Here is a 22,964-nt window from a genome sequence, read left to right on the forward strand (position 1 = left end):
CATGCTCAAACTATAGAAAGATATTGTTCTTCTCTCTTTTTCAATCTCTCTAACAGTACCATCGTAGAGTTTTTGAAATTTGGAATGTGGAAGTCATGGGTAACTACAGACCGTTTGTGAGTTGATGATTGTTCTTGCAATCTTAATGATAATTCAGGCTTGTGAGTGATCTGCTTCTGCTTAAAGTATTTCATATACTTGGCTTTTGTTTACAGTTTGTGTATAAAACATGTACGCATGATATTTATTAGTTGAAATTCATACAGGACGTGAAAAAGTGGGTAAATTCATCTGGTGATATACGTATATAGCAGCCCTTATAGCATTTTCTTACCTACTAGGTTCCTGCATCTTGTTTATGAATACATATTTTTCCTAACTCTTTGCGTGAATGCATTAAACAAGCTAATAATATCATAAAAAGTTATTCTTGTGAAAATACAAGCTATGTGTTTTGAAGGCTGGCAAGGTTGAAGAAAGCGCCGCGCTTATTCTTGAGCTGAGCGTAGGTTCCTCGCTCCACCAGTGCTCCATCAGCAACAAAGGCAATGGAGTCAAGGTTCTTGATCGTGTTAAGGCGGTGTGCCACCACCACTGTTGTCCTTCCGACCATGATCTGGTCCAGTGCTTCTTGCACCACTTGCTCTGATTGAACATCAAGAGCACTGGTTGCTTCATCTAGCAGTAGTATGGTTGGGTTCCGAATTATCGCTCTTGCTATGGCAATCCTCTGCTTCTGTCCTCCTGATAATTGTACTCCCCTCTCTCCACATTCAGTTTTGTACCCATCTTTCAGTGCTCTGTGAAAACGTTGTTTTGCATTAACAAAATTTTAGAAGTCGTATTTGGATTTTGAATTTATGAAGAAATTTAACATCATGTCTTTACTTACGAGATGAATTCTTGAGCATTGGCAGCCCTAGCAGCCTCCACAACCTCATTCTCGGTCGCATCAAGCTTCCCAAACACAATGTTGTCACGAATGCTGCCTGAATATAACACCGGTTCTTGGCTAACCAGTGCCATGTGCCTTCTATACCACCCGATGTCAAGTGACCTTATGTCCACCCCATCCACCTTCACTGCCCCTCTCTCGACATCATAAAATCTCTGAACCAACGCAATCACCGTCGACTTCCCACACCCGCTTTTCCCCACAAGCCCAACGCTTGTTCCTGGTTTCACTTCCAGGCAAAACTGGCGCAATACGAGGCTCTCAGGCCGCCTTGGGTATGCAAAATCAACCCTTTTCATCTCTATCCCGCCTGCCATTTTCTCCAACTTGGTTCCATCCTCGGCCTAATATCAACAATTAATATCAATGTCATAAGAATTTTTCTAAAAAAGTGCATAGAATGTAGTTAAGACAGCATTGCAATTTTCCTGGACTACATAATGTGCCCTTTTTTTGTAAAAAAATTATGTGTTCGTAGCGCTATTGTTGTCAAAATACGAATCAGAGTTGTTAACAAGAAATGTCTTACTTACAGTGTAAGACCTTGGAATTAGAGATTGTCGATCAAGAATGGCGAAAACAGATGCCACAGCGGTTGAGCCTTTGGCTATATCAGAAGTCATGCTACCGGCTTCAGCTATAACTTTTCCCGTACTCACCAATATGAAGAATGTCTTGAAAACAGCTCCGGATGATATCTCCCCCGAATTCACTAAGATTCCACCATACCAAAAATCCAATGCCCAACACATGAAAGTTAGACACTGAGCAGATCCGATACCAATCCCCGCTAGCCATGATTTCTTCTTTGCCTCCCTCCTTGGTTCATCTTGAGCCTCATCGAAAAGCTTAAGAACCTTTTGTATGCTTCCAAATGAAGTCACAATCCTATGGTTGTACACTGCCTCGACAGCGATTTGAGTGCTTTGATTTTGAGCCTTGACGAAGTTCATTGAAATCGAAGAAAGTAGAACTTTTCGAGTGTAAAAACATAGGATTGTGAGCGGTTGAACCGCAATCATAACAAGTGCTAGCTTCCACGCTACAGCTAGTCCCATTACCATCGCGACGGTCACAGCTGAAACGGTTTGGACTAAAAGTGAAACTCTGTCTGCAACAAGGGATTTGACCATGGAAGCCTCGTTGCTCAATCTAGCACATAAAGCCCCACTAGAATTCTTTTCTTCATCGAACCACGACGCTTCAAATGTCAATATTTTCTCAAGCATCTTCAATCGAATCCTTTTCGTTAGCTGCTCACCCATGTAAGCAAAATTGTAATGTTGCAAGAGATTTACAACAATAGAAATGAGGGAAAGCGAAGAGAAAATTAAACAGTAGGTTCGGATTCTAGATCGTATTTCCTCGTGGCTAGGTGAGAAAAAAGCCGAAATCATGCCCCCAATGGTGAGTGCATAGACAGGTTGTACCGCACCGAAGATTATAGCAGACAGGCTTCCAATTAGGCCTTGTTTCCATTCTGGGGAGTTCATAGAAAGGAGCCTGGAAAAGGATGGTGGTGGATGAGATACGGTTTGTGGGTCATCAGTCGGTTGATGTGGTGTGGAGAAGAAAGCGGGGCTGGAACGACCAGTGCTTAGCCTGCCAGCACTGCTTCTTGTGACTGACAAGAGGCCAGGTTCGGAATGCTGGTCTTGGTCATCAGGGTGGTTGTCGAAGCTGCTGAATTGTCTTTGTAGTTTTGCGAGTTTTGCATAGTGGCCATTTTTTATGTTGATTAGGTCATTGTGTGAACCTATTTCAATGATACAACCTCCACTCATGACTGCAATCAAATCTGCATTTCTCACTGTGGAGAGCTTGTGGGCAACAACCTGATCATCAAAAGCAATATTAGCAATGGAATGGAGACAAGTTATGTTGATTAATTTGTTGCATGGTTTTAAATATTACCAATATGTATCATTTGTTACTCCTAATACTGCTACACGATGATCAATACCGATTAATCTCTCGATATTGTGATTGAAAACCTTGATATGTACTCCAATTTTGGCAATTTTCATAAGAAAAAATAGAACAACTAGCTTTCTTGCATGCAATTAAGCTATAGATTAGAATTCTACTAAACCTCACTCAATATAATCCTGTAAGATAAATTGATGTATATTATTGATTGATGTATTACAAGATTGTTGTGTATATATTTTGTACAAGAATTCCTATTATATAGGAGATGATTTTGGAGTAGGTGAGGAGTGAGTGGTGGAGGTAGGTTTGGTGGAGTGTAGTAGGTGATAGGAGTAGTAGGTGGAGGTAGGTTTGGTGGTAGGTGTAGTAGTAATTTACATTTACATTAACAGCCCCCCTCAAACTCAAGGAGGATAGGTACTAGCCAACTTGAGTTTGGAGAGATTAACAAAACAGAAAAAATAAGCTGACAAATAAAATTAAAAATGGGATAGGAGACATTGTATGGTCGTGTCGGACCGTTGTAGCAGACAGTTTACGGGGTCATGTCGGACCGTTGTAGCAGACACTGTGTGGTCGTGTCAGACCGATGTAGAAGACAGTTTATGGGGTCATGTCGGACCGGTGTAGCAGGACAGTTTACGGGGTCATGTCGGACCGTTGTAGCAGGACAGTTTACGGGGTCATGACGGACCGTTGTAGAAGCTGACCGGAATCAATGTCGGGACAGTTTTATGTGGTCATGCCGGACCGTTGTAGAAGCTTGTGGTGGTGCACCAAGGAGGCGACTTAGGGAGTGCGCCATGATGTGGCTTGAGTGGTTCCCATGTTGTATAACCATGCTCACCAGCTTGAGTGGTTCACATGGTGTGTAACCATACTTACCATGATATATGTATAACCCCCCCTCAAACTCAAATAGGTGTGAAGATAGAAACCTATTTGAGGTTGAAACAAAGGGATTGATAAAGCGGACCGGTGTAGAAGACACTGTATGAGTGTGTATATAGGCTGCCCAAAAGATATACATGGATGTAGATATCGAGCCCTCAAAAGTCGTGCCCTCAAAAGGCGTGCCCACTTTATCAAAAGATGTGCCATGAAAAGGCGTGCCAGTTTGTCGGGCGTCAAGAGGCGCGCGATGCGCGTGGCTACCTCGGCTATTTAACCAAGACAGAGCCTGAGGCCGAGGCAGAAGCAAAAAACCTGCGAAATCCTCTGTAAAACTCTTCGTTGTGCTGAGAGAGAGAGGCTGTAACACTGTTGTGCTGAGAGAGAGAGTCTGTAACACTCTGTTGCGAGAGAAAATGGCTTCGTCGTCCCGTGGTCTGCTGACTCTCTTTCCCGACCTCAACGAGTCAACAAGAGAGATAACGGGTGCGGTGGCCAGTGAACCTCAACCAAACACTGTCGGTTTTGCGCCGTTGAACTTTCCGATGCGGTCGGTGGAGCAAAAAATGGCGGTGCAGTCGGATGTGGAGGCCAATCAGTATACTTTGAAGTCATGTGTGGAAACCATGACTGCGATGACAAACTTGTCGAACCGGCTGCAGAGTAGGGCAAATGAGGTGCAGCAGTTAAACTCCCAGCTGGCTCTGCTCCAACGCATGTATAAGGATGCGCGAGCAGAGATAAGCGTGCTAAGGGCAGAAAACAAGGAGCTGAAGCGGAAGGCCACCGTGATGTTCCGATTTGGAGGTCCTCCATATGCTGTAGTGGAGGAGTATGGGGGAGTGAACGTGCTCGGCGGCGTGGAAAACACGGAGGCAACACTGTCAAGGCCCGCTCAAGACGGAGGCAAGAAGAAGAGACCGGCGGCAGAGTAGAGATAAAGAAAAAAAAAATCCCACTGTGGGTGTGGTTGTTTTGTTTGTGTGTTGGTTTTTTTTTTTTTTTTTTTTTGATGTAAAAATGGGGAACGGGGTGAGCCCCGACATGAATAAAAGGAGTTCGGTGTGCAGGTCATCTTCGTCTTCTTCTTCTCTTGTTTTTTTTTTTTTTTTTTTTTTGTTTTGTTTTTTTTTATTGATGTTTAAATTGGGAGAAAATAGTAAAATAAAAAGAAACGAAAAGAGAGGACAAAATCCATGTGAGAAAGTGCAGTGAAGGGGAGAAAATCTAGAAAGAAGAATGGGTTTGTGCGTATGATGCTCCGGGAGAGATGATTATGTTGGAAAAAGAAGAGAGAGACTTGGGACCCTATGGATTGTCGAAAAAATAGAATAATAAAAATAAATAAATAAATAAATGCACATGGGTTGGAAAGTAAAAAAAGAGAGAGAGAGAGAGAGAGAGAGAGAGAGAGAAAAGAGCATCAGATATAGTAAAATAATAAACATATGCATATAGATATAGTAAAATAAAAGAAAGGTAAGGGAAGCATCAGTGCCGAGCATGACCAGTGAGGGTCACGACGGGGACGCTGGCGAGCATGGCGTCGGTGAGGCCGCTGACTAGGTGGGTAGCGGCGGGGCCGGAGGTGGCGATGCAGACGCTGGGGAGGCCGGAGGCGCGTGCGTAGCCCTCGGCGGCGAAGAGGCCGCCTTGCTCGTGGCGGGGGAGGACGTTGCGGATGTGGATCTGTAGATGGTTGAGAGACTGATGAGAGTTGAAATTGTACAGAAAAGGCTTAGATCCAGAGTAGTCTACGTCGTAGCAAGGTAGACCTTCCACCAATGAAGGCGGTTGTTGAATGTTCTTGATCTGCACCGGAACAACTCCATCGGCGGGAGAGATGTATTGCTGCTGCTGATGATGCTGATGAGGCCATGATGTCGAGATCCAGATACGGATCAATATCAGCGAACAGATATTCCGAAGACTTGAGATCAGTACTGTCGTCGACGATCTTATGGTTCGGATTCGGAAGCAGCCACGACGCAGAGAGAGGCGGCGTCGGCCTTGCAGGTGAACTCGAGGAGTGATCATAAGTTTGATCTGATGTATGCGAAGAGGGCTTTTGTGCACTGGTATGTGTAGAAAATTTAAGCGGAATAGGTTGAGGTCCGGCGGACGGTCAAGGCAAGGTTGCCGCCCGCCGGAGGACGAAGAACACCAAGAGTTTAGATAAATTGATGTATATTATTGATTGATGTATTACAAGATTGTTGTGTATATATTTTGTACAAGAATTCCTATTATATAGGAGATGATTCTGGAGTAGGTGAGGAGTGAGTGGTGGAGGTAGGTTTGGTGGAGTGTAGTAGGTAATAGGAGTAGTAGGTGGAGGTAGGTTTGGTAGTAGGTGTAGTAGTAATTTACATTTACATTAACAAATCCAATAGTTGCACACATATTGGATGAGTATGGTCATATGTTGGAATTAGGGTATCATCTTATGATTAAGAAATAAATGAAGCTGGTTATTGTACTTATAAAAATACCCATATTTTACTAACAGAGAGGATACACAATACCAGTGTGGTTCTTCCCATGGAGGCTTGATCAAGGGCATTTTGCACAAGTGATTCTGATTCTGAGTCAAGCGCACTCGTTGCTTCATCAAGTAGAAGAATTACAGGGTTCTTGATAATCGCCCTAGCTATGGCAATTCTCTGCTTCTGCCCGCCTGACAAGAGTGCTCCTCGCTCTCCAACCTGTAACATTTTTTATCACATCAAAAAACCACACATTGTAAATTAAACCAAGAAAACATCAAGCCAAGAAAACATCAAGAAACACTATATAAGGCATTATAGTTGGAAAAAAATGAACGAAACAAACACGCCCTTAAAAAGTCCTACCTTGGTCTCATACCCTTCTGGAAGCTGCCTAATGAAATTGTGAGCATTTGCAGCCATTGCAGCAGTCATCACTTCATCCATAGTTGCATCATGTTTCCCAAACATGATATTCTCTTTTATCGATGTTCCAAAAAGTGCGTGTTCTTGGCTAACAAGTCCCATTTGTCCTCTCAACCATTTCAATTGAAATGTCTTTATGTCGATACTGTCAATGCGAACGACTCCACAATCTGCATCGTAAAATCGTTGAAGCAAAGCAATGGCAGTGGATTTTCCACTCCCGCTTGCGCCAACAAGAGCCACGGTTTTTCCTGCTTGGACTTTGAGATTGAAATCTTTGAGAACAATGGAGTCTGGGCGAGAAGGATAGGTGAATTTGACATGCTCGAATTCTACTTCTCCACGTATTTTGTCTAGTACTAGTCCCTTTAGGACTTCACCGTCGATTTCTGGAATCCGGTTGATCCTATTAAATATTTGCGATGCTGCAACTGAGGCTTCTGTAAGGTACCTAACTTCAGGAAGTGCCACTCCAAGGGATCTGCATAAGATTTAGTAGATTTGTTTTGTATTATTTGCACTTTTATATTGTAAAATTGTTTTTATTGGCTAAATAACAATGTTACATTGTTCAAATGAAAAAAAGTAAGTCATATTATTAAATTAAAATAGACTAAGAAAAATAAACTAGAGAAATAAATATTCAAATCTTACAGTAAAATAGAAAAATTAACTAGTCTAAAAAACAAACTCATTGCACCTCCAACTAGTAGATTAACAAGTTCTCATTATTGTTGTTGTTGTTGTTGTTTTTTGTGAAAAAGTTATCGATTTAGTTTAATTGCAGTGAGAGGCTTGTATTAGCCAAGCTAGCAATTAGTACTTCTTCTCAAATTCTTCATTTGCCATGTATCAGTTTGCAATGTAAGAATATTTAAGGTACCTCAAGAATGGAAAAATGGTCGCTGCTAAAATTAATTATGATGCATTATAGGAAGTAGATGCTAATTCCCCAAAGTTGACTTAATCAAAGTTACTCTTCCCCCAATTGATAAATATCTCCTTTCACATAATTCCAAATTTTTCTATCAATCTCCAGTAGCCAAGTCTTTTATTGAGTTTGTAACTTTTGTTGTGATTCATAAAATCTTGAACGTAAACATTACTTTGATCATTTTCCTCTTCTATCTATGTGTAAGTAATGTCATTTTCCTTTCATTTTATTTTTTACAAGAAATTCAAGATCTAAACACAATATAAAAGCAATACAAGAAAGCAAAGTTTGATGAAAAGAAGCCACTTACAGCCCACCCATTATGAATGCAATGCCGGCTGTATAGATCTGTCCTCCACTCTCTCCCTTGTACATAACCAAACGACTTCCATACCAAGCAAGGAAAGCCCATATTGCAAAAGAAAGCCCCGTGCTCCCAACAGCAAGGCCTTTCGCAATTCCTTTCTTAATCCCCATCTTGGTTGTCTTATCGAGTATTGCTGAGTATCTTTCAACTATATTCTTCTCGGCAGTGAATGAATAGACGGTCTTGATGGAGCCTAGAGCTTGCTCAACTATGGTGTTTGCTTTGCCGTATTCCTTGAAGGATTTGTCAGACAAGTAGAGAAGGTATTTGCCATAAATCATTCCAGGAATGACTAAAAGAAGTAGTGTTGGGAATGCTACTAAAGACAGCCTCCATGAAAAGTAAGTGGAGAATGCAAGTCCTGAGATGAACTGTGATATGTGCATCAAAAATTTTGGCACCTGTAAAGAATTAAGCATGCTAAGTTCAGATGTCGCAAATTGACAATCATATTTGACATAAGATTGGGCCTTGGTGGTAAGTTTGCTCCATTATGACCCGGATGTCATACACAATAAGATTGTATCTATTTAATCTTTTTCAAACCCACAATGATGTCCTTTTTAAATTGGATATAAGATACTTAAAAACATCCATGAAAAATTTCATTAATATAGTAATCATTTTCTTGAATTGTTCAATCTTACTTGCTCATATTGTTCCCCTTATTATATTCAAGAATCAATTATACATATTGAATAAATGTTGCGTAATTATGTTAGATGATAGTGAAGAAGTTCATGAAACTTTAGATTACTGGTTGTGAATGTTTGAATTTTAGTACCTGTAAAGAATTAAACATTCTAAGATAAGTTAAATGTCACAAATTGATAAGCATATTTGACATAAGATTGGGTCTCAATAGTAAGGTTGCTCCATCGTTACCTAAACGTTATGCAAAGTAAAGATGTATACATCTAACTCTTCTTAGATCTCACAGTGACGCCTTTTTAAGATTTGATATAAGATTTGACAATTTTCTTTTAACATGATAATCATTATCTTGAATTGTTCAATCTTACTTTCTCTATTGTTCAATGATCAATTATATATTTCATGTAAGTTGTGTAAGATGATAGTGAAGAACAAGTTCATGAAACTTGAGATTACTAGCTGTGAATGTTTGAAATCATATATAATTAGTCCATACATACCTTCTCACTAAGAACTTCTTGTATGAGAGAAGTATCTTTTGATATGCTGTTGACGATCTCTGAAGTTGTTGCTTCTTGTGAATCAAAGAATCCAACTTCTTGCCTAAGAACAGCTTCCAAATACTTGTACCGAATCCTCAGCACCTGCCGCTCACTTGTTTTACTCCAGCAGTAACCTTCTGCAAATATTTAAGTATTTTCTTAGTATAAAAAAATAGAATTCATCGAAACGTATTGGAAATGAATCAGCCCATTTGTTATTCTGAGGCATTTAGTGAACCCCTTGTGTTTTTCTAGTTAAAAAAAGTAGGGCTTGTTTAGGGTTTCAAAAAACATGAGCTCATTTCTGTTCTTATCTTGGTTGTTGTGATGTCTCCTTATTAAAGTACCAATTTTTGTGTCTCAAATGCTGTGTGAAATAAACAGATTTTGGCATAATCCAATTTGGAAGTGACATCCAAACAGTTCCTTAACCTTTTTGTCAACAAAGCAAAGCAAATGAAGAAAAGGTTTACCCATAAATGCCACCACCATGACTGCTAATCCCAAGTACACGAAGTATAAACTGCACTGTAACAAAAAACCCAAAAAGATATGAGAGAGATAGATAGTGAGAGAGACAGAAAAGCAAGAATGAGAGTAGTGGTGCTGCTGAATACTAACCTGTTCAATCTCAGCCATGAAATTAGCATGATTTTGTTGGGTCTTACCATAACCCAAGCTATTAAAAAGGCGGCTAACGTACAACAGTAAACAGTTTGTTGACATTCCATCTCCAATGGCTCCCAGGGTACCCAACACCATTAGCAAAATGTCAACCCTATCAGCACATCTCAACATTATAGCTATTGATTTCCTCTCTTTCCTTCCCATCTCCCCATTAATCTCTACCTCATTCTTGTCTTTAGAGCTCATCTTTCTAGCTTCCTAATAGCACCTCCTCAATATAGAGAAGCCACCACTTTGCTTTGCTCAACTCTTTCTGCAAAAGCAAGAGGAGAGAGAAATGAACAAGTACTAGCCTTGATTTGCTCTCTAACAAGTGACAATGCAAGTATATAAGCACGGTTACGTGCAACAAAATCACAGAATGACAAAAAAAAAAAAAAAAAAAAAAAAAAAAACAATGTGTGATACAGTTTTATATATTTTAAAATAAATCTCAATTACACATTAATTTTTCTACGTACGTCAATGTTTTTTTCTTTCTATTTTAATATATGGGAAAAGTGGATGATGCTTTATTGAATATACTCTTTTATGTTTTGTTGGTTGTCACTTTCAAAGCAACCATAAAATGATATCCCCATTCATGGACTGTTGAACAAAGATGACTATGACCACTGTCTTATTGCCCCCTATAGGTGTTGTCCCTTTTTATTGTTTTCTTTATGTTGGTTTAGTTATGGTTTTGTAATATACATGGTGCTACTTTGAGCACATGACCTTTAAAGTCTGCTTTGTTTTCAATTATTGACTAGTTAAAGAGTTGTGTGTGGGGTTATTCTAAGCTTTGGCCCCCAATTGGGTACCTATCAATTTATCTTTAGGTAGAGCACTTTAAAATATTAATGCACATCCAAAGACTAAAAGTTGATTAAGGGAGAGTGATACATGGACCCAAGATGACAAATTAATCTAAGCAACTATACGAGCGAAGCATCAAGTCCCTAACTACTTCGTTAAAGAAATGATAAAAATGATAGCAGCTCATTTTTGATGTACTTTGGACCAATTGCATCGATAGATTTATCACGGTTTGCCCCTAATTGCATTTGTTAACATCTTTTCCTACGTAGAGCATTTAAAAATATTAATGCATATTTGGAAACAAAAAGTTGATTAAGAGAGAGTGATACGTGGTCCAAGATGAAAAATTAATCTAAGCAGCTACATGAGCGCGGCATCAAATCTCTAACCACTAGGTAAAAAAATGACAAATTGACAGTAGCTAATTTTTTGTCACCTTTTGGCCCAATTGCTTCCTTAGATTTATCATGGTTTCCTCCTAGTTGCATTTGTTGACATCTTTTGCTTACTGAAATTTTAATCTTGCGAGAAAGTTGAATAAAAAATTTATTCAACTGATATGGAGGGTTTCTTAAGAATTAAGATTTACATAATTCTATATATAGTTTTCTATTTGTGCAGAATTAATCCGTCCTCACATTTGACCTAGTTGAATATATGGTAGATGTATTTATTTCACATTTATCCTTGCAATTAGTGTTGATCAAATAAAAATACATGTATATAAATTAAATATAGAATGATGCGGTTGCATTTAAATTTAAAAAACAAAATCCACAAGAATTGATTTATTTACAAAATTACCATTATTCCTATATCGTAGGTTTGTGTGTCTATGCATAGAAGAAAGGAGGGTTTTCTCATAGCAAATTCTTGTTTTGCTTAATATTAAACTCAGACCCAAAGAACTCCTCTATATTCTAAATCTTTTGAGCACTTTATTATTATTTTCTTGGGTGAATTGTATTTTAAACCCATATAGTCTGGGATAAATTTCAATTTTATCTTGAAATTTTCTATTATATCAAACTAAATCTTATACTTTTTAATTTGTTTCAATTCGATGATTGGAGTAATTTGGCAAAATTGAAAAGTTTATATATGGACCAAATTAAAATTACCCAAACTATAGGGTGAAAAAGTATAACTTTTTTTTTTATTAACAAAAAAAATCTTTATTGATAACGAAACCATACAATATATATGAGAATACATCAATAAGGTTGAAAAAACAAAAAAAAAAAAAAAAAGAGAAAAAGGAAAACCAAGCATAGTGTTGATGAGATCACAAACACTTGTTGCCACCAACCCAAAAACCAGCTTAACAACTGGTTGCCACCACCCAAAGACTATCTTAACTAAAGCATATAACCCACTGAAAAAGTACAACTTACTGAAACTAAACTAAGGCCTCGTTTGGGAACAGGTTAATTTAGTAATATTTTGGCTATTTGGCTAAAATATGAGCTAAAAAAAACTTGTATATTTGAGATGATTTTTTGACTTTTTACAAAAAGATGTGCAAAAAGTAGAGAGAAAAGAGAATCTTTGACTTTTTGATATGTGTTGTTGGCTTTTTAGCTAATTTAGTAACTTTTTGACTTTTTGACTAAAAAGTTCGGTTGCCAAACGAGGCCTAAGTTTTGTATCTCAATTGAATGAGATTGATTACATGAATTATTTTTGTCATTTTGCTTTGTTAAGGTTACCGGTTCAATTAAATTAAATAAATAAATATATTTATGGATAAATTATTAATAAATTCTAATAATCAAGTCCTATTGAAAATAAGTCCTGGTAAAATTGTAGTTAAAAATAATTTTTTATGACGATTTTTTTTATGTGTTGCTAAAAATTGATAATTAGTGACTTTTTTTGTTACAATTTTTATAAATTGTCGTTAAAACTTACAATTATTGACTTTTTCTGTGACGAATTTTTTAAACTGTCGCTGAAAATTGAATATTAATGATGTTTTTTGTGACAATTTTTTTAAGCTGTCACTGAAATTTATAATTAGTAACATTTTTTGTGACAATTTTCAAACTATCGCTGATAATTAATAATTAATAACTTTTTTTAATAGTGTTTGGTAAAAACGCCATTAATTATCATAAGACATATTGAATAATAAGTTCACCTATTAAGACTTACATATAAGTCTCCCTAGATTGTTTATTTATTTTTTAACTATTACATCCCAAGTTAATTTAGGTCTACATATCTCATCTCTCCATATTTTTTTGTATTCCTTTTGTGGGTCCCAATCCAGACGCACACAGATGATCTGGACCATCTATCTCATAGACTTCACAATAAAATTTATCCATACAAAAAATCAACTTCATCGATAACTATAAAAATAAGAATAAATCACATTTTGTTTTATAAAATGGATAGTTTAAGTTTTAATTTAACCAGGGCATTTGGTCTAGTGATTATGTAGCACCCTTTGTGGTGTGAGGTCATAGAAAGTTTGATATGATTATTGGTCGTTAGATTTTTTAGTTATTGTGGGTTAGTGGTGTATTTGATTATGTAAATATTTCTTATAATTATAATTACTCTCCTATCTATTGAAAAAAAAAAAAAAAAAAAGAAAGAAAGAAAGAAGGGGAATAGTGTCTCCTAATAGCCTGACACTCTTATCTCCTAAAAAATATCAATGGTCTTTTAGCTTACCTAATTTTCTATAATGCATGATTAAATATATGACCAACCAAATCAAATTTATTAATTTTTATGACTTAATAGATTACATTTCTTTCTTTATTTGTATATTCCCATACACCAAAGGAGATCAAGAATCAATCCCACACAATACACGCTAGCTAGGCTACCTTTGGTTCTTCCTAGTATGTTTATTTATGTCATCAATAGATCATCAAATATTCTCCAAACGATTGTGTTAGATCATCATATGCATAGCAAAGTTCATTTAGGAGATCTGAGATCTCCCTAGTAGGACCCCTCAAGAACACATTATAATATGTCACCCATAGTTGGAACTGACACTTACTAAGGATGTCGACGGATTTCACGTTGAAACTTACTCAAAAGCAAGCATGAAATCATGCAAACATGGCATACTTGATTATGTAATTTCTGATTGATCACATTATGCATATAACAAATACACAACCAAAAAAGTTTTTTGTGATTGTAGTGAAAACAACACATATAGGCACTACTTTCATTGTGGTTGGTAGTTAAGTATGATAGTTTTTGGCAAAATGAAAAATTTTGATTGTTGAAATTCATGTCATAAGAGAATGGAAATTAGAAAGATTGTAGAATAACCATGCCTTGCTTCTTTTTCGTTTCTTTTCTTTTCAGTTTTATAGGAATACAATATGTAAATTGGGTGCTTACCACTACAAGGAATTTGATGGTTGAAATTAAATTAATGTCAACAAGAGGTTTCAAACCAATTTTAGTCCTAAAAATCTAAAAAAGAAAATTGCATGTTAATATTAAATAATATGATGATGTTAAACAGATTTTGGAGAGGATTCAATAATATTAGGACAATGTTTAAGCCTCTTGTGTAAGGTTTACACATACGGGTAAAACGTAATTGTTTTATATCATTTATGTTGCTCAATTTAGTATTTCAATCCAGCCAACACATGAGACCCCCAACTACACTACAGAATTTTAAAAAATAAAATAAAAAAAATACTTAGTTATAGACATCAATATTCAAAATCCAGATTTATTGGGAGAATATGTTTTCCTCGTTGGATTAAGCATATTTTTTCCTTAGTATATATGTTATAATGATGATTGTATAATAAGTACATTTGCATCATTGTATGGCCTACTTTGAATAAAAGCCCACTCAAAGCCCATTTTTCAAAGGTAAAAAGTAGTCAAATCCGGAAAATTCTTCCTTTGTCTTACTTACTTCTAATATAAACTAAACAATTTAAATTTATTTATAATTTATATATATATATTTTTGGATCAAGAAAAAAAATGCTCTGTAATGTCATCACTGCCCCTGCGGGTCCTGACCTCGGGGTAGCCGGTTGCCAGCCAGAAATTAACCTCCACCAAGTGGGGGACCCACCATATTGCTACTAGGGAGATGAGCATATGCCTCAATAATACTTTACAATAATTTTGAGACAATACCTTCATTTTTCATAGGAACTCCACTTTTAAATCTTCCACCTTTTAATGCTATGTATATATATATATATATTGAGCTGATAGGAAAAATTTACTATACATATATTCCTAAAAGGGATATACCTTCATTTTTCATAGGAACTCCACTTTTAAATCTTCCACATTTTAATGCTATATATATATATATATATATATATTCAGCTGATAGGAAAAATTTACTATACATATATTTCTAAAAGGGTACATATCATATGTCCTTTTGTAACTATATCATAATAATCGTAACAAAATTACAACAAAAATTCATTATATTTTAATATTCATATGTAACGTAATTATAAAATTTGTAACATAATTACAATAATTTGTAACTCAAACTTTTTGGCATAGACTACAAATTCAAATGAACAAAGAACATGGAGAGGAGAGAGAAAAAAAAGAAAAAGAAAAAGAAAAAGCAGAAGCAAGAAAAGAATACGATTAAAACAATAATATATATAAACATGAAAGAAAGAAAAAAAAAAACATAGACCCCCATTGGAAAAGCAAACCCATTTCGTTGGTATATTCTCTCTTATTCTGAGTTGGTGATGATATTTCTCCTAATTTTCATTATAAACTAACCCAACGATGTTTCTCCTAGTTTTCGTGATGGTTCTCCTAGTTCTCTTATTCTCTCTTATCCAGAGTTGGTTTCTCACCAACTCTGAAAGTGTTGGCAAATGATAGAATGAGATTTTGGTGTCAACCGAGTTGGGATGATTTAGTCCATTGTGATATTTCTGCACTTTCTTTTTTCTCTATTGATGTATTTTGTTTTGTACTTTGTTCTTGTTTCTTGCATCAATATAGTTTCTTTTTTGCCAATTTAAAAAAAAAAAAAAACTAACCCAAAAGCTTTATTTTTATTTTTATACAAACATGTTACATACCAATAATATAATACAGAGGAGAGTCCTCTCATACATACACCAAACGAGTAGCAAAGTGAAGAAAGAAAATGATAAGATAGAATACTATGGGATGGGTTGGTTTGGGATGCCCCATTGGGGCTAAAACAGTTATATAAGACAAAATAAGTTATTTTAGTTAAATAAGACAAAATGTCACATCCAACTCATAGTTATCTTATTTTTTCTCTCAAAAAGGTTAAAAAAGTCAAAAAGCCTATCATAAACGAGATTTTTTAACCCTAAGCTAAAATAACCAAAAAATCAAAAAGTCAAAAAGCTCCACATCCCAAGCGAACCCTATGTATAATGATATCCAATTATGGAAATGCAACAAAGAAGATGACATAATAAAAGATCTAACCGCACACAGGAAAAAGCCAAACCACTTCTAATGAAATCATTTGTTAACATTAATTTTAAAAAAAAATTATTTATTTATTTATTTTTTGCTGCTAACATTAATTAGAAAGTTGGCTTTGGTTCCTTATTCAGATTAGCCTAATTTCTTAGGGTGGGTTGGTAGTGGGTGGCTTCCATGATATAAATATGTATATATATATCACTATAGAATTGGCTTTCGTGGAAAATGGGATTTTAGGGCCTACTGAGAAGAAAACTATACACAACAATTAAATACTAAGAAAATTATCTAGAAAATTACACAAGAAAAGTATGTGCAAGTAGCATGATCATTCTAACTATGACTCACATTTTATCAACTTTAAATTTACGTCGCAGATTTAACAAATTTCAGAATAAAATTTTAAAAATATAAATTTTAGGGGTACAAATATAATTTTAAAAGGTGAATGTGGAATTGCTTTGAATTTGGTAGTGTGATTAAAAACAGGCCAGAGAGCAAAACTTAGGACTTCATTGCAATTCAAGTTGGATTTCAGGAAAATTTAAAATATTGAGTCTTCGAATTCACCTTCTTCTTTTTAATTTATATTTATATTTATATTTATGATGAAACTTTAGTTTTTTTAATAACTCTGTTTAGGACCATCCGTTTCAGTGTCACATGTTTTCACATGATTCCTGTACTTGCAGTATTTAAATTTTTATTAATAATTTTTTGTAATTTTTTATTACATTTTATTATTTTTGTTTGTAGTAACAAATTAGTCTAATTAATTGTTTCGTTATTGAATTTAAAAGTGCTCTTATTATAAACAAGAATGTAAGACATGGTGCAGACAACATTTATTAATAATATTCAGTCTTTTTCTTTTGAAGGTTTGTTTGTTGGGAATTCAAGGTTTTTTTTTTTTGGAGATTCGAGACTTTTCATATATTAGAATGACTTTTCATATACTAGAATGAAATCTAGATTCTTTGTATATTCCAATGCGTAAAAAAATTTGGTATGTCACAATAGAACTCATGACATGATTTTATTTAAGGGAAATTTTTCAATAGATTTTCATAATGTCAATTTTTTTGATAATTAAATGTCCGGAGACAACTTACGCGTATCTCAACTAATACTAGGAAATAGTCTAAATTTTATAAAATATTTTTTAACCAATTAAATCTCACGCTGGCCCAATATTAATGTCGTTCTCTTTTTAAAATGTGAGATGCATCTGCGTAACAACCAAATGGAGGTCTCAAACGGGTACTTTTTTGTTTTATGATAACTTTAAAATTTCACATCTTTCTTTCTATATACATTTTTCATAAAATTTATATTTTTGGAACCTATTAGAGAACTTCCATCAAACAAAACAAAAAAACTGAGATGTTTTGTAATATAAATTGCGAAATTTGTAGTTTTTAAAAATTTGAGAAACTTCACAATAAAAACTGTGAAATTTATAGTTTTTAAGAAATTGATAAATTTCTCAATTTTCATAAATATTTAAAGTTTGTTGAGGATAGAAATTATGAAATTTTGTTGTGTTTAAAAATTCTCAATTTTCATAAATTTCACAGTTTTTGTGCAGAAATTGTGAAATTTCATAGTTTCTCAAGTACATAAATTGTAACATTATTTGCTAAAGAAATTGAGAAAAATTGTTTGTACCTGATTTAAATTGCATGTTGTACACCTTAAAATAAAAGTTGGAATGTGTATAAGTTTTTTATTTATTTTTTATCCTTCTGCATTGATGTATCAATGAATTTTAATTTGCTTCCCAAAAAATAAAAAAATAATAATAGCAAGACACAATCCCCCCCCCAAGGGATAATAATAGCAAGCCACAAAAAATTAAAAAATAATAATAGCAAGCCACAATCCAAAGGGATACCAACTACCCACTAGCCCTAATCAACAGCTGTCCTAGGTCTTTTTTACGGGTCCCCCCACCACGGGATAATAATAGCAAGCCACAAAAAATAAAAAAATAATAATAGCAAGCCACAATCCAAAGCGATACCAACTACCCACCAGCCCTAATCAACAGCTGTCCTAGGTCTTTTTTACGAGTCCCCCCCCCCCCAAAGGGATAATAATAGCAAGCCACAAAAAATAAAAAAATAATAATAGCAAGCCACAATCCAAAGGGATACCAACTACCCACTAGCCCTAATCAACAGCTGTCCTAGGTCTTTTTTACGGGTCCCCCCCCAAAGGGATAATAATAGCAAGCCACAAAAAATAAAAAAATAATAATAGCAAGCCACAATCCAAAGGGATACCAACTACCCACCAGCCCTAATCAACAGCTGTCCTAGGTCTTTTTTACGGGTCCCCCCCAAGGGATAATAATAGCAAGCCACAAAAAATAAAAAAATAATAATAACAAGTCACAATCCAAAGGGATACCAACTACCCACCAGCCCTAATCAACAGCTGTCCTAGGTCTTTTTTACGGGTCCCCCCAAGGGATAATAATAGCAAGCCACAAAAAATAAAAAAATAATAATAGCAAGCCACAATCCAAAGGGATACCAACTACCCACCAGCCCTAATCAACAGCTGTCCTAAGTCTTTTTTACGAGTCCCCCCAGGGATAATAATAGTAAGCCACAAAAAATATAAAAATAATAATAGCAAGCCACAATCCAAAGGGATACCAACTACCCACCAGCCCTAATCAACAGCTGTCCTAGGTCTTTTTTTACGCCCCCAAATTTCTTTACTCCATGATTGAACCAAAAATTTAAACCAAATCAAATCTATTAATTCTTACTCACAACGAATTATTATTCTATCTCTTTATTTATTTTATTTTCCGACAATAAAGGAGATAATAATCATAGTCAACACAACCAATGATTCTCCTAAACATGTTTCTTTTCTTTTTTTTTTTTTTTGAATGTTTAAATAACAGAAAGAAGATGCAAAAGAACAAAACAAAAGATGATCACAAGAGGTCACTAAGCATTTCTAAAAATTATTTCAAATAAATAAGTACATTTCAGGAGATATATATGTGAGATCTCCATCTTTAGACTATACATTAAACACCTACTGAAAATTAAATTAAATGTTTTATCATCATTGTTAGATTTTATATGCTCTTGCACAAGATTTCCGTCTCATGAAGTTCATTATGTCATGGCAAACTTTTTTTTTTTATTTTTTTTTATCAGCGAAAAAAACATTTTAAAAAAAATACGAGTTCAAAAAATAAACATCTTTGAAAGCAAGAATACTAAACCCCTGAAAAGCTTCTTAAGTATTCTTAAGTTGTGAATGCAATTTTTTTTTATGTAAGCGCCAATGCTAGATCTACGATAATTTTTTGGCCAAAAAATCAGCTTATTCTCACTAAAGCATTTCTAATTTATTTAGGCCAACCGGGGAATCAGTTGATTGCTAATTTTCTGTATTTTAAATAGTTTAACTAATTTTTAGGTACCTTTTAATATATTTGACAAGGTGGTTTGTTTTTTGAATACAAGTATATCTCTTGCATTTTTCTTGATCCCCTAATCTTGTCCAGCATTATGCAATTCTGGTTTCGATCGACAAATTGTTGTATATTATATTATATTATATTATATATAGTATACAGGGTTCTTGGTATTAACTTTATTGTCACATCGTTTTTGTTTTTAAATTACCCTTATTCTGTAAGGGCTTGTTTGTCAGTAATTACTGAATTCAAATATACTTCTGGGTTTGTAATTGTTGATCTGCAATTACAGGTTAACGATCAGACAAACTTTCAGTGGTTCCAAAGTTTATGATGTTTAGCATTCATGAGATTCGAACCTGTAATCTCTTGGGTGGCAACCTTTTGGTTACCTTCTCCTCACACTAAGCCAAGCCTCTTGGTTGCCTTCTGGTTATGTTATATGTGCACATAGGATATAAATAGGAAAAAAAAAAAAAAAACTCATAACCATGACGTACAAACTACCTTCCTATTGATTAAAATAGCATATTATGAAGTGGGAAATTTTTATAATAAAGTAGTGAACAAGAAAAAAAAAAAAAAGAAAAAAGATGACAAAATGTGCACGCAAAGAGTTACTTACCGATTTAAGCAACCCAAAGTCGACCCAATTAGTCAATCTTACGAGCTAACTTCATCTCCTTCGAAATATATCAGTGTCCAGCATTTGTTGACTAACAAAGTATCACATAAAGGCCAAATTAGCAGATAAAAAATAGAATATTGCTCACACTAGACGAAAAATTTATACAAACTTTTTATTCTGATATGTAAACGAGTGTAATTTTTAGACAAGTAATCAAATATGAATAATTGAAAATGATTACCGTGTTACTATAGATATCAGTTTTGTTTTTTGAAATTGGACAGGAAGACACTGAGATAGTAACTTGAAATGAGTATAGAAGCGTACTCTTCTCAATAGGTGTATATATATAAGAAAAGAGAGTCAAGGAAGTTCATATATCATGTCAATGCTAGGGAAAATAAAATAAAACAATAACTAGTAAACAATAAGATGCAGTTGCTTAATTATAGTATTTTTAACCAAGCTAATGGAGAAACGCAGCAAAGAAATTGTGCACATGTTGAATCGGTTATAATAATTTTTTATTTTATTTTATGCCGAAATCAAATTTTGATTCTTTCAAACATGCCACTTAGCGACCTTTGGAGTTGCTTAAAATTCTTCACACACCATAAACATGTAATATTAATTGATTTTTGATTTTGGTATTCTCACCCTCAGATTTGAAGGTTCTCATCATATGGCTGACCGGTCCTCCATGCTATTTTCTTGAGCAGACCCTAATGCTTACTTTTTGGAATAACCTTGTTAGGCTAGGTTACACCTACTATAGGGTTATGTTGATAATTTTAATTTAATTTTAATTAGTGGGGGTAATAGAATAATTGTATTTGTGATACAATGTGGAGGTGTTATTGTAATCTCCACTTAGAAATAAACTAATCTCTACTAATTTGCTTGCACATCGAAAAGCTCTCTCTTCTTTTCGAAATGTGGTCAAATATAATTTCAACCCAACAAAACTCATCCCATAGTTCCTACTTTTAAGTCCTTAATCATTTTTTTTTCTCTATTAGTCATAAGTAACATGTGCGAAATTTACAAAAATGACGTTTCCGGCGTAATTTAACTTAGTTTACATTTTATTATAAATAAAAAAAGGTTCTAGATACTATAAAAATGCGCACGAGGAATTTTATTTATTGTCTAATAATAAAACAGAAAATGGATGGCTCAAAAATTGGAATAATCCCTAGGAATATTTTAATAAAGTAGCCACAAGTTGGAGATGGAGTGTTCTAGATATGTTTAGTGTTTTTGATTTGGTTGTTAAAAATCCAGTAAATTACAAAATGCAATCAAGCCTAATAAAATGTTTTATGTCTTCAAGAACGCGTGATTAAATAGTTATATGAATAAATAATTCTTGATTATTCTCACCAGTGGATTAGGTTTGGCAAATGTATTATTCAATGTTTGATCACAAAAAAAAAAAAAAAAAATTTTAAAAATTAAAAATTAAAAATTGAAAAAAAAAATAAGAGAAAGGGTTTCTAGTATACGAGGAGAAGTAACAATCTTGAGTTCATTAATTTTAATTTTAGTTTGAAATGCTTAATTAATTTTAGTTTTAGTTAGTCAAGCAGTGTAAGAGAAAGGGAAAATGTTAATTGAAGTAATGTTGTTGTTTTTTATTTTATTTTTTGTCTTTTTCCTTCATAAATTTCTTCACAAATTCAGAAGTTCAGTTTCCAACACCAAATGTTTTTTTCATCGTTTGCATGAATTTTCATAATTCATTTTTTATTTAAAGATAATTACTAAAAATGATAAATACATATATATAATATTTTACTATGTATCCTATTTGATAATATAAAATGATAAGAAAAAAAAAATCAATGATATATGAAATGCTATGGTGGGAGACTTGAATGGTTCCATTCAATAAGGCTTTTTAACATTAAAATGGCTTTATCTGAACTAATAAAATGGCTTTTACATTAGATTGGTCCCCCTCATTTCTACTCTAACCACTAATTAAATTTAAAGCCAGTGCACCATATAAGAAGTGACAAAATAAAACCTCCTAATTTTTTTTTGATCAGTAAAAAAAAAAGAAAGATTATTAATAAAAATACAATATACAAACACCGAGACACCTGTTTTTTATTTATATTGGTTGTAAATTGATTCGAAGTTATCCAAATCATATGGTATATATGGTTTTTTAAGGGTAAAGTTTGGTTCAAATTCTAAAAATAAATAAATAAGAATCATTGATTATAGTTCGATTCATGAATTAGGACAAAAAAGAACTAAATAAAATGGAATCAAATCATTAGATGTTTTTATTAATTTAATATAAAAAATGATTTATAAACTTATTTTCTAGATAACATTTTATTGTTGTGTCTCCTTTTTTAAAGACAACACCAAATAACTTCTCCAAAATGATTGAGGACAAGCAGAGACAAAATAAGTTGGGTGATTATCGGAAAGTCCGGAAGTACGGTTACGTAGTGTTTCATGGTATTATAATTGATGGAGAGAGTGGGGTACTATGATTTTGTGTTGGATGATTGAAAAACATGAGAATGCATGATAAATGATGATTAGTGAAGGAGTATGTACACTTAATAATTTAGAAATACTTAATAATTTTCCAAATAAGTCATTGTTTTTATTGCATAAGAATAACAATACTACAAATTCAATATATATATATATATATATTTAGAAAAGTGTTTAGAAAATCACATTTATGAATTACAATCATTTTAGATGGGATTTACATCATACTAACTTTAAATTTATATCAT

General features: G+C 34.1%; 1 protein-coding gene across 2 annotated transcripts; it reads right to left on the reverse strand.

Moving 5' to 3' along the window:
* Positions 1 to 215: 215 nt before the first annotated feature.
* On the reverse strand, positions 216 to 21,117 carry LOC114279943 (putative ABC transporter B family member 8). 2 transcript variants are annotated; one of them, XM_082870452.1, is made up of 11 exons: positions 20,857 to 21,117; positions 20,197 to 20,287; positions 9,809 to 10,127; positions 9,661 to 9,715; positions 9,146 to 9,324; positions 7,935 to 8,392; positions 6,631 to 7,171; positions 6,304 to 6,483; positions 1,489 to 2,790; positions 893 to 1,299; positions 216 to 800 (listed from the first exon to the last, which is right to left on the reverse strand). In XM_082870452.1, the coding sequence occupies exons 3-11, from the start codon at positions 10,058 to 10,060 to the stop codon at positions 446 to 448; spliced, it is 3,729 nt and encodes a 1,242-aa protein (XP_082726578.1). In that variant the 5' UTR covers positions 10,061 to 10,127; positions 20,197 to 20,287; positions 20,857 to 21,117; the 3' UTR covers positions 216 to 445. The 2 variants fall into 2 exon arrangements, with proteins under 2 accessions (XP_082726578.1, XP_028078032.2); XM_028222231.2 differs by lacking the exons at positions 20,197 to 20,287; positions 20,857 to 21,117 and having other exon boundaries at positions 9,809 to 10,331.
* Positions 21,118 to 22,964: the final 1,847 nt, after the last annotated feature.

This window comes from Camellia sinensis, chromosome 5, assembly GCF_055761805.1.
Source record: "Camellia sinensis isolate YWXY chromosome 5, ASM5576180v1, whole genome shotgun sequence".
Taxonomy (NCBI): domain Eukaryota; kingdom Viridiplantae; phylum Streptophyta; class Magnoliopsida; order Ericales; family Theaceae; genus Camellia; species Camellia sinensis.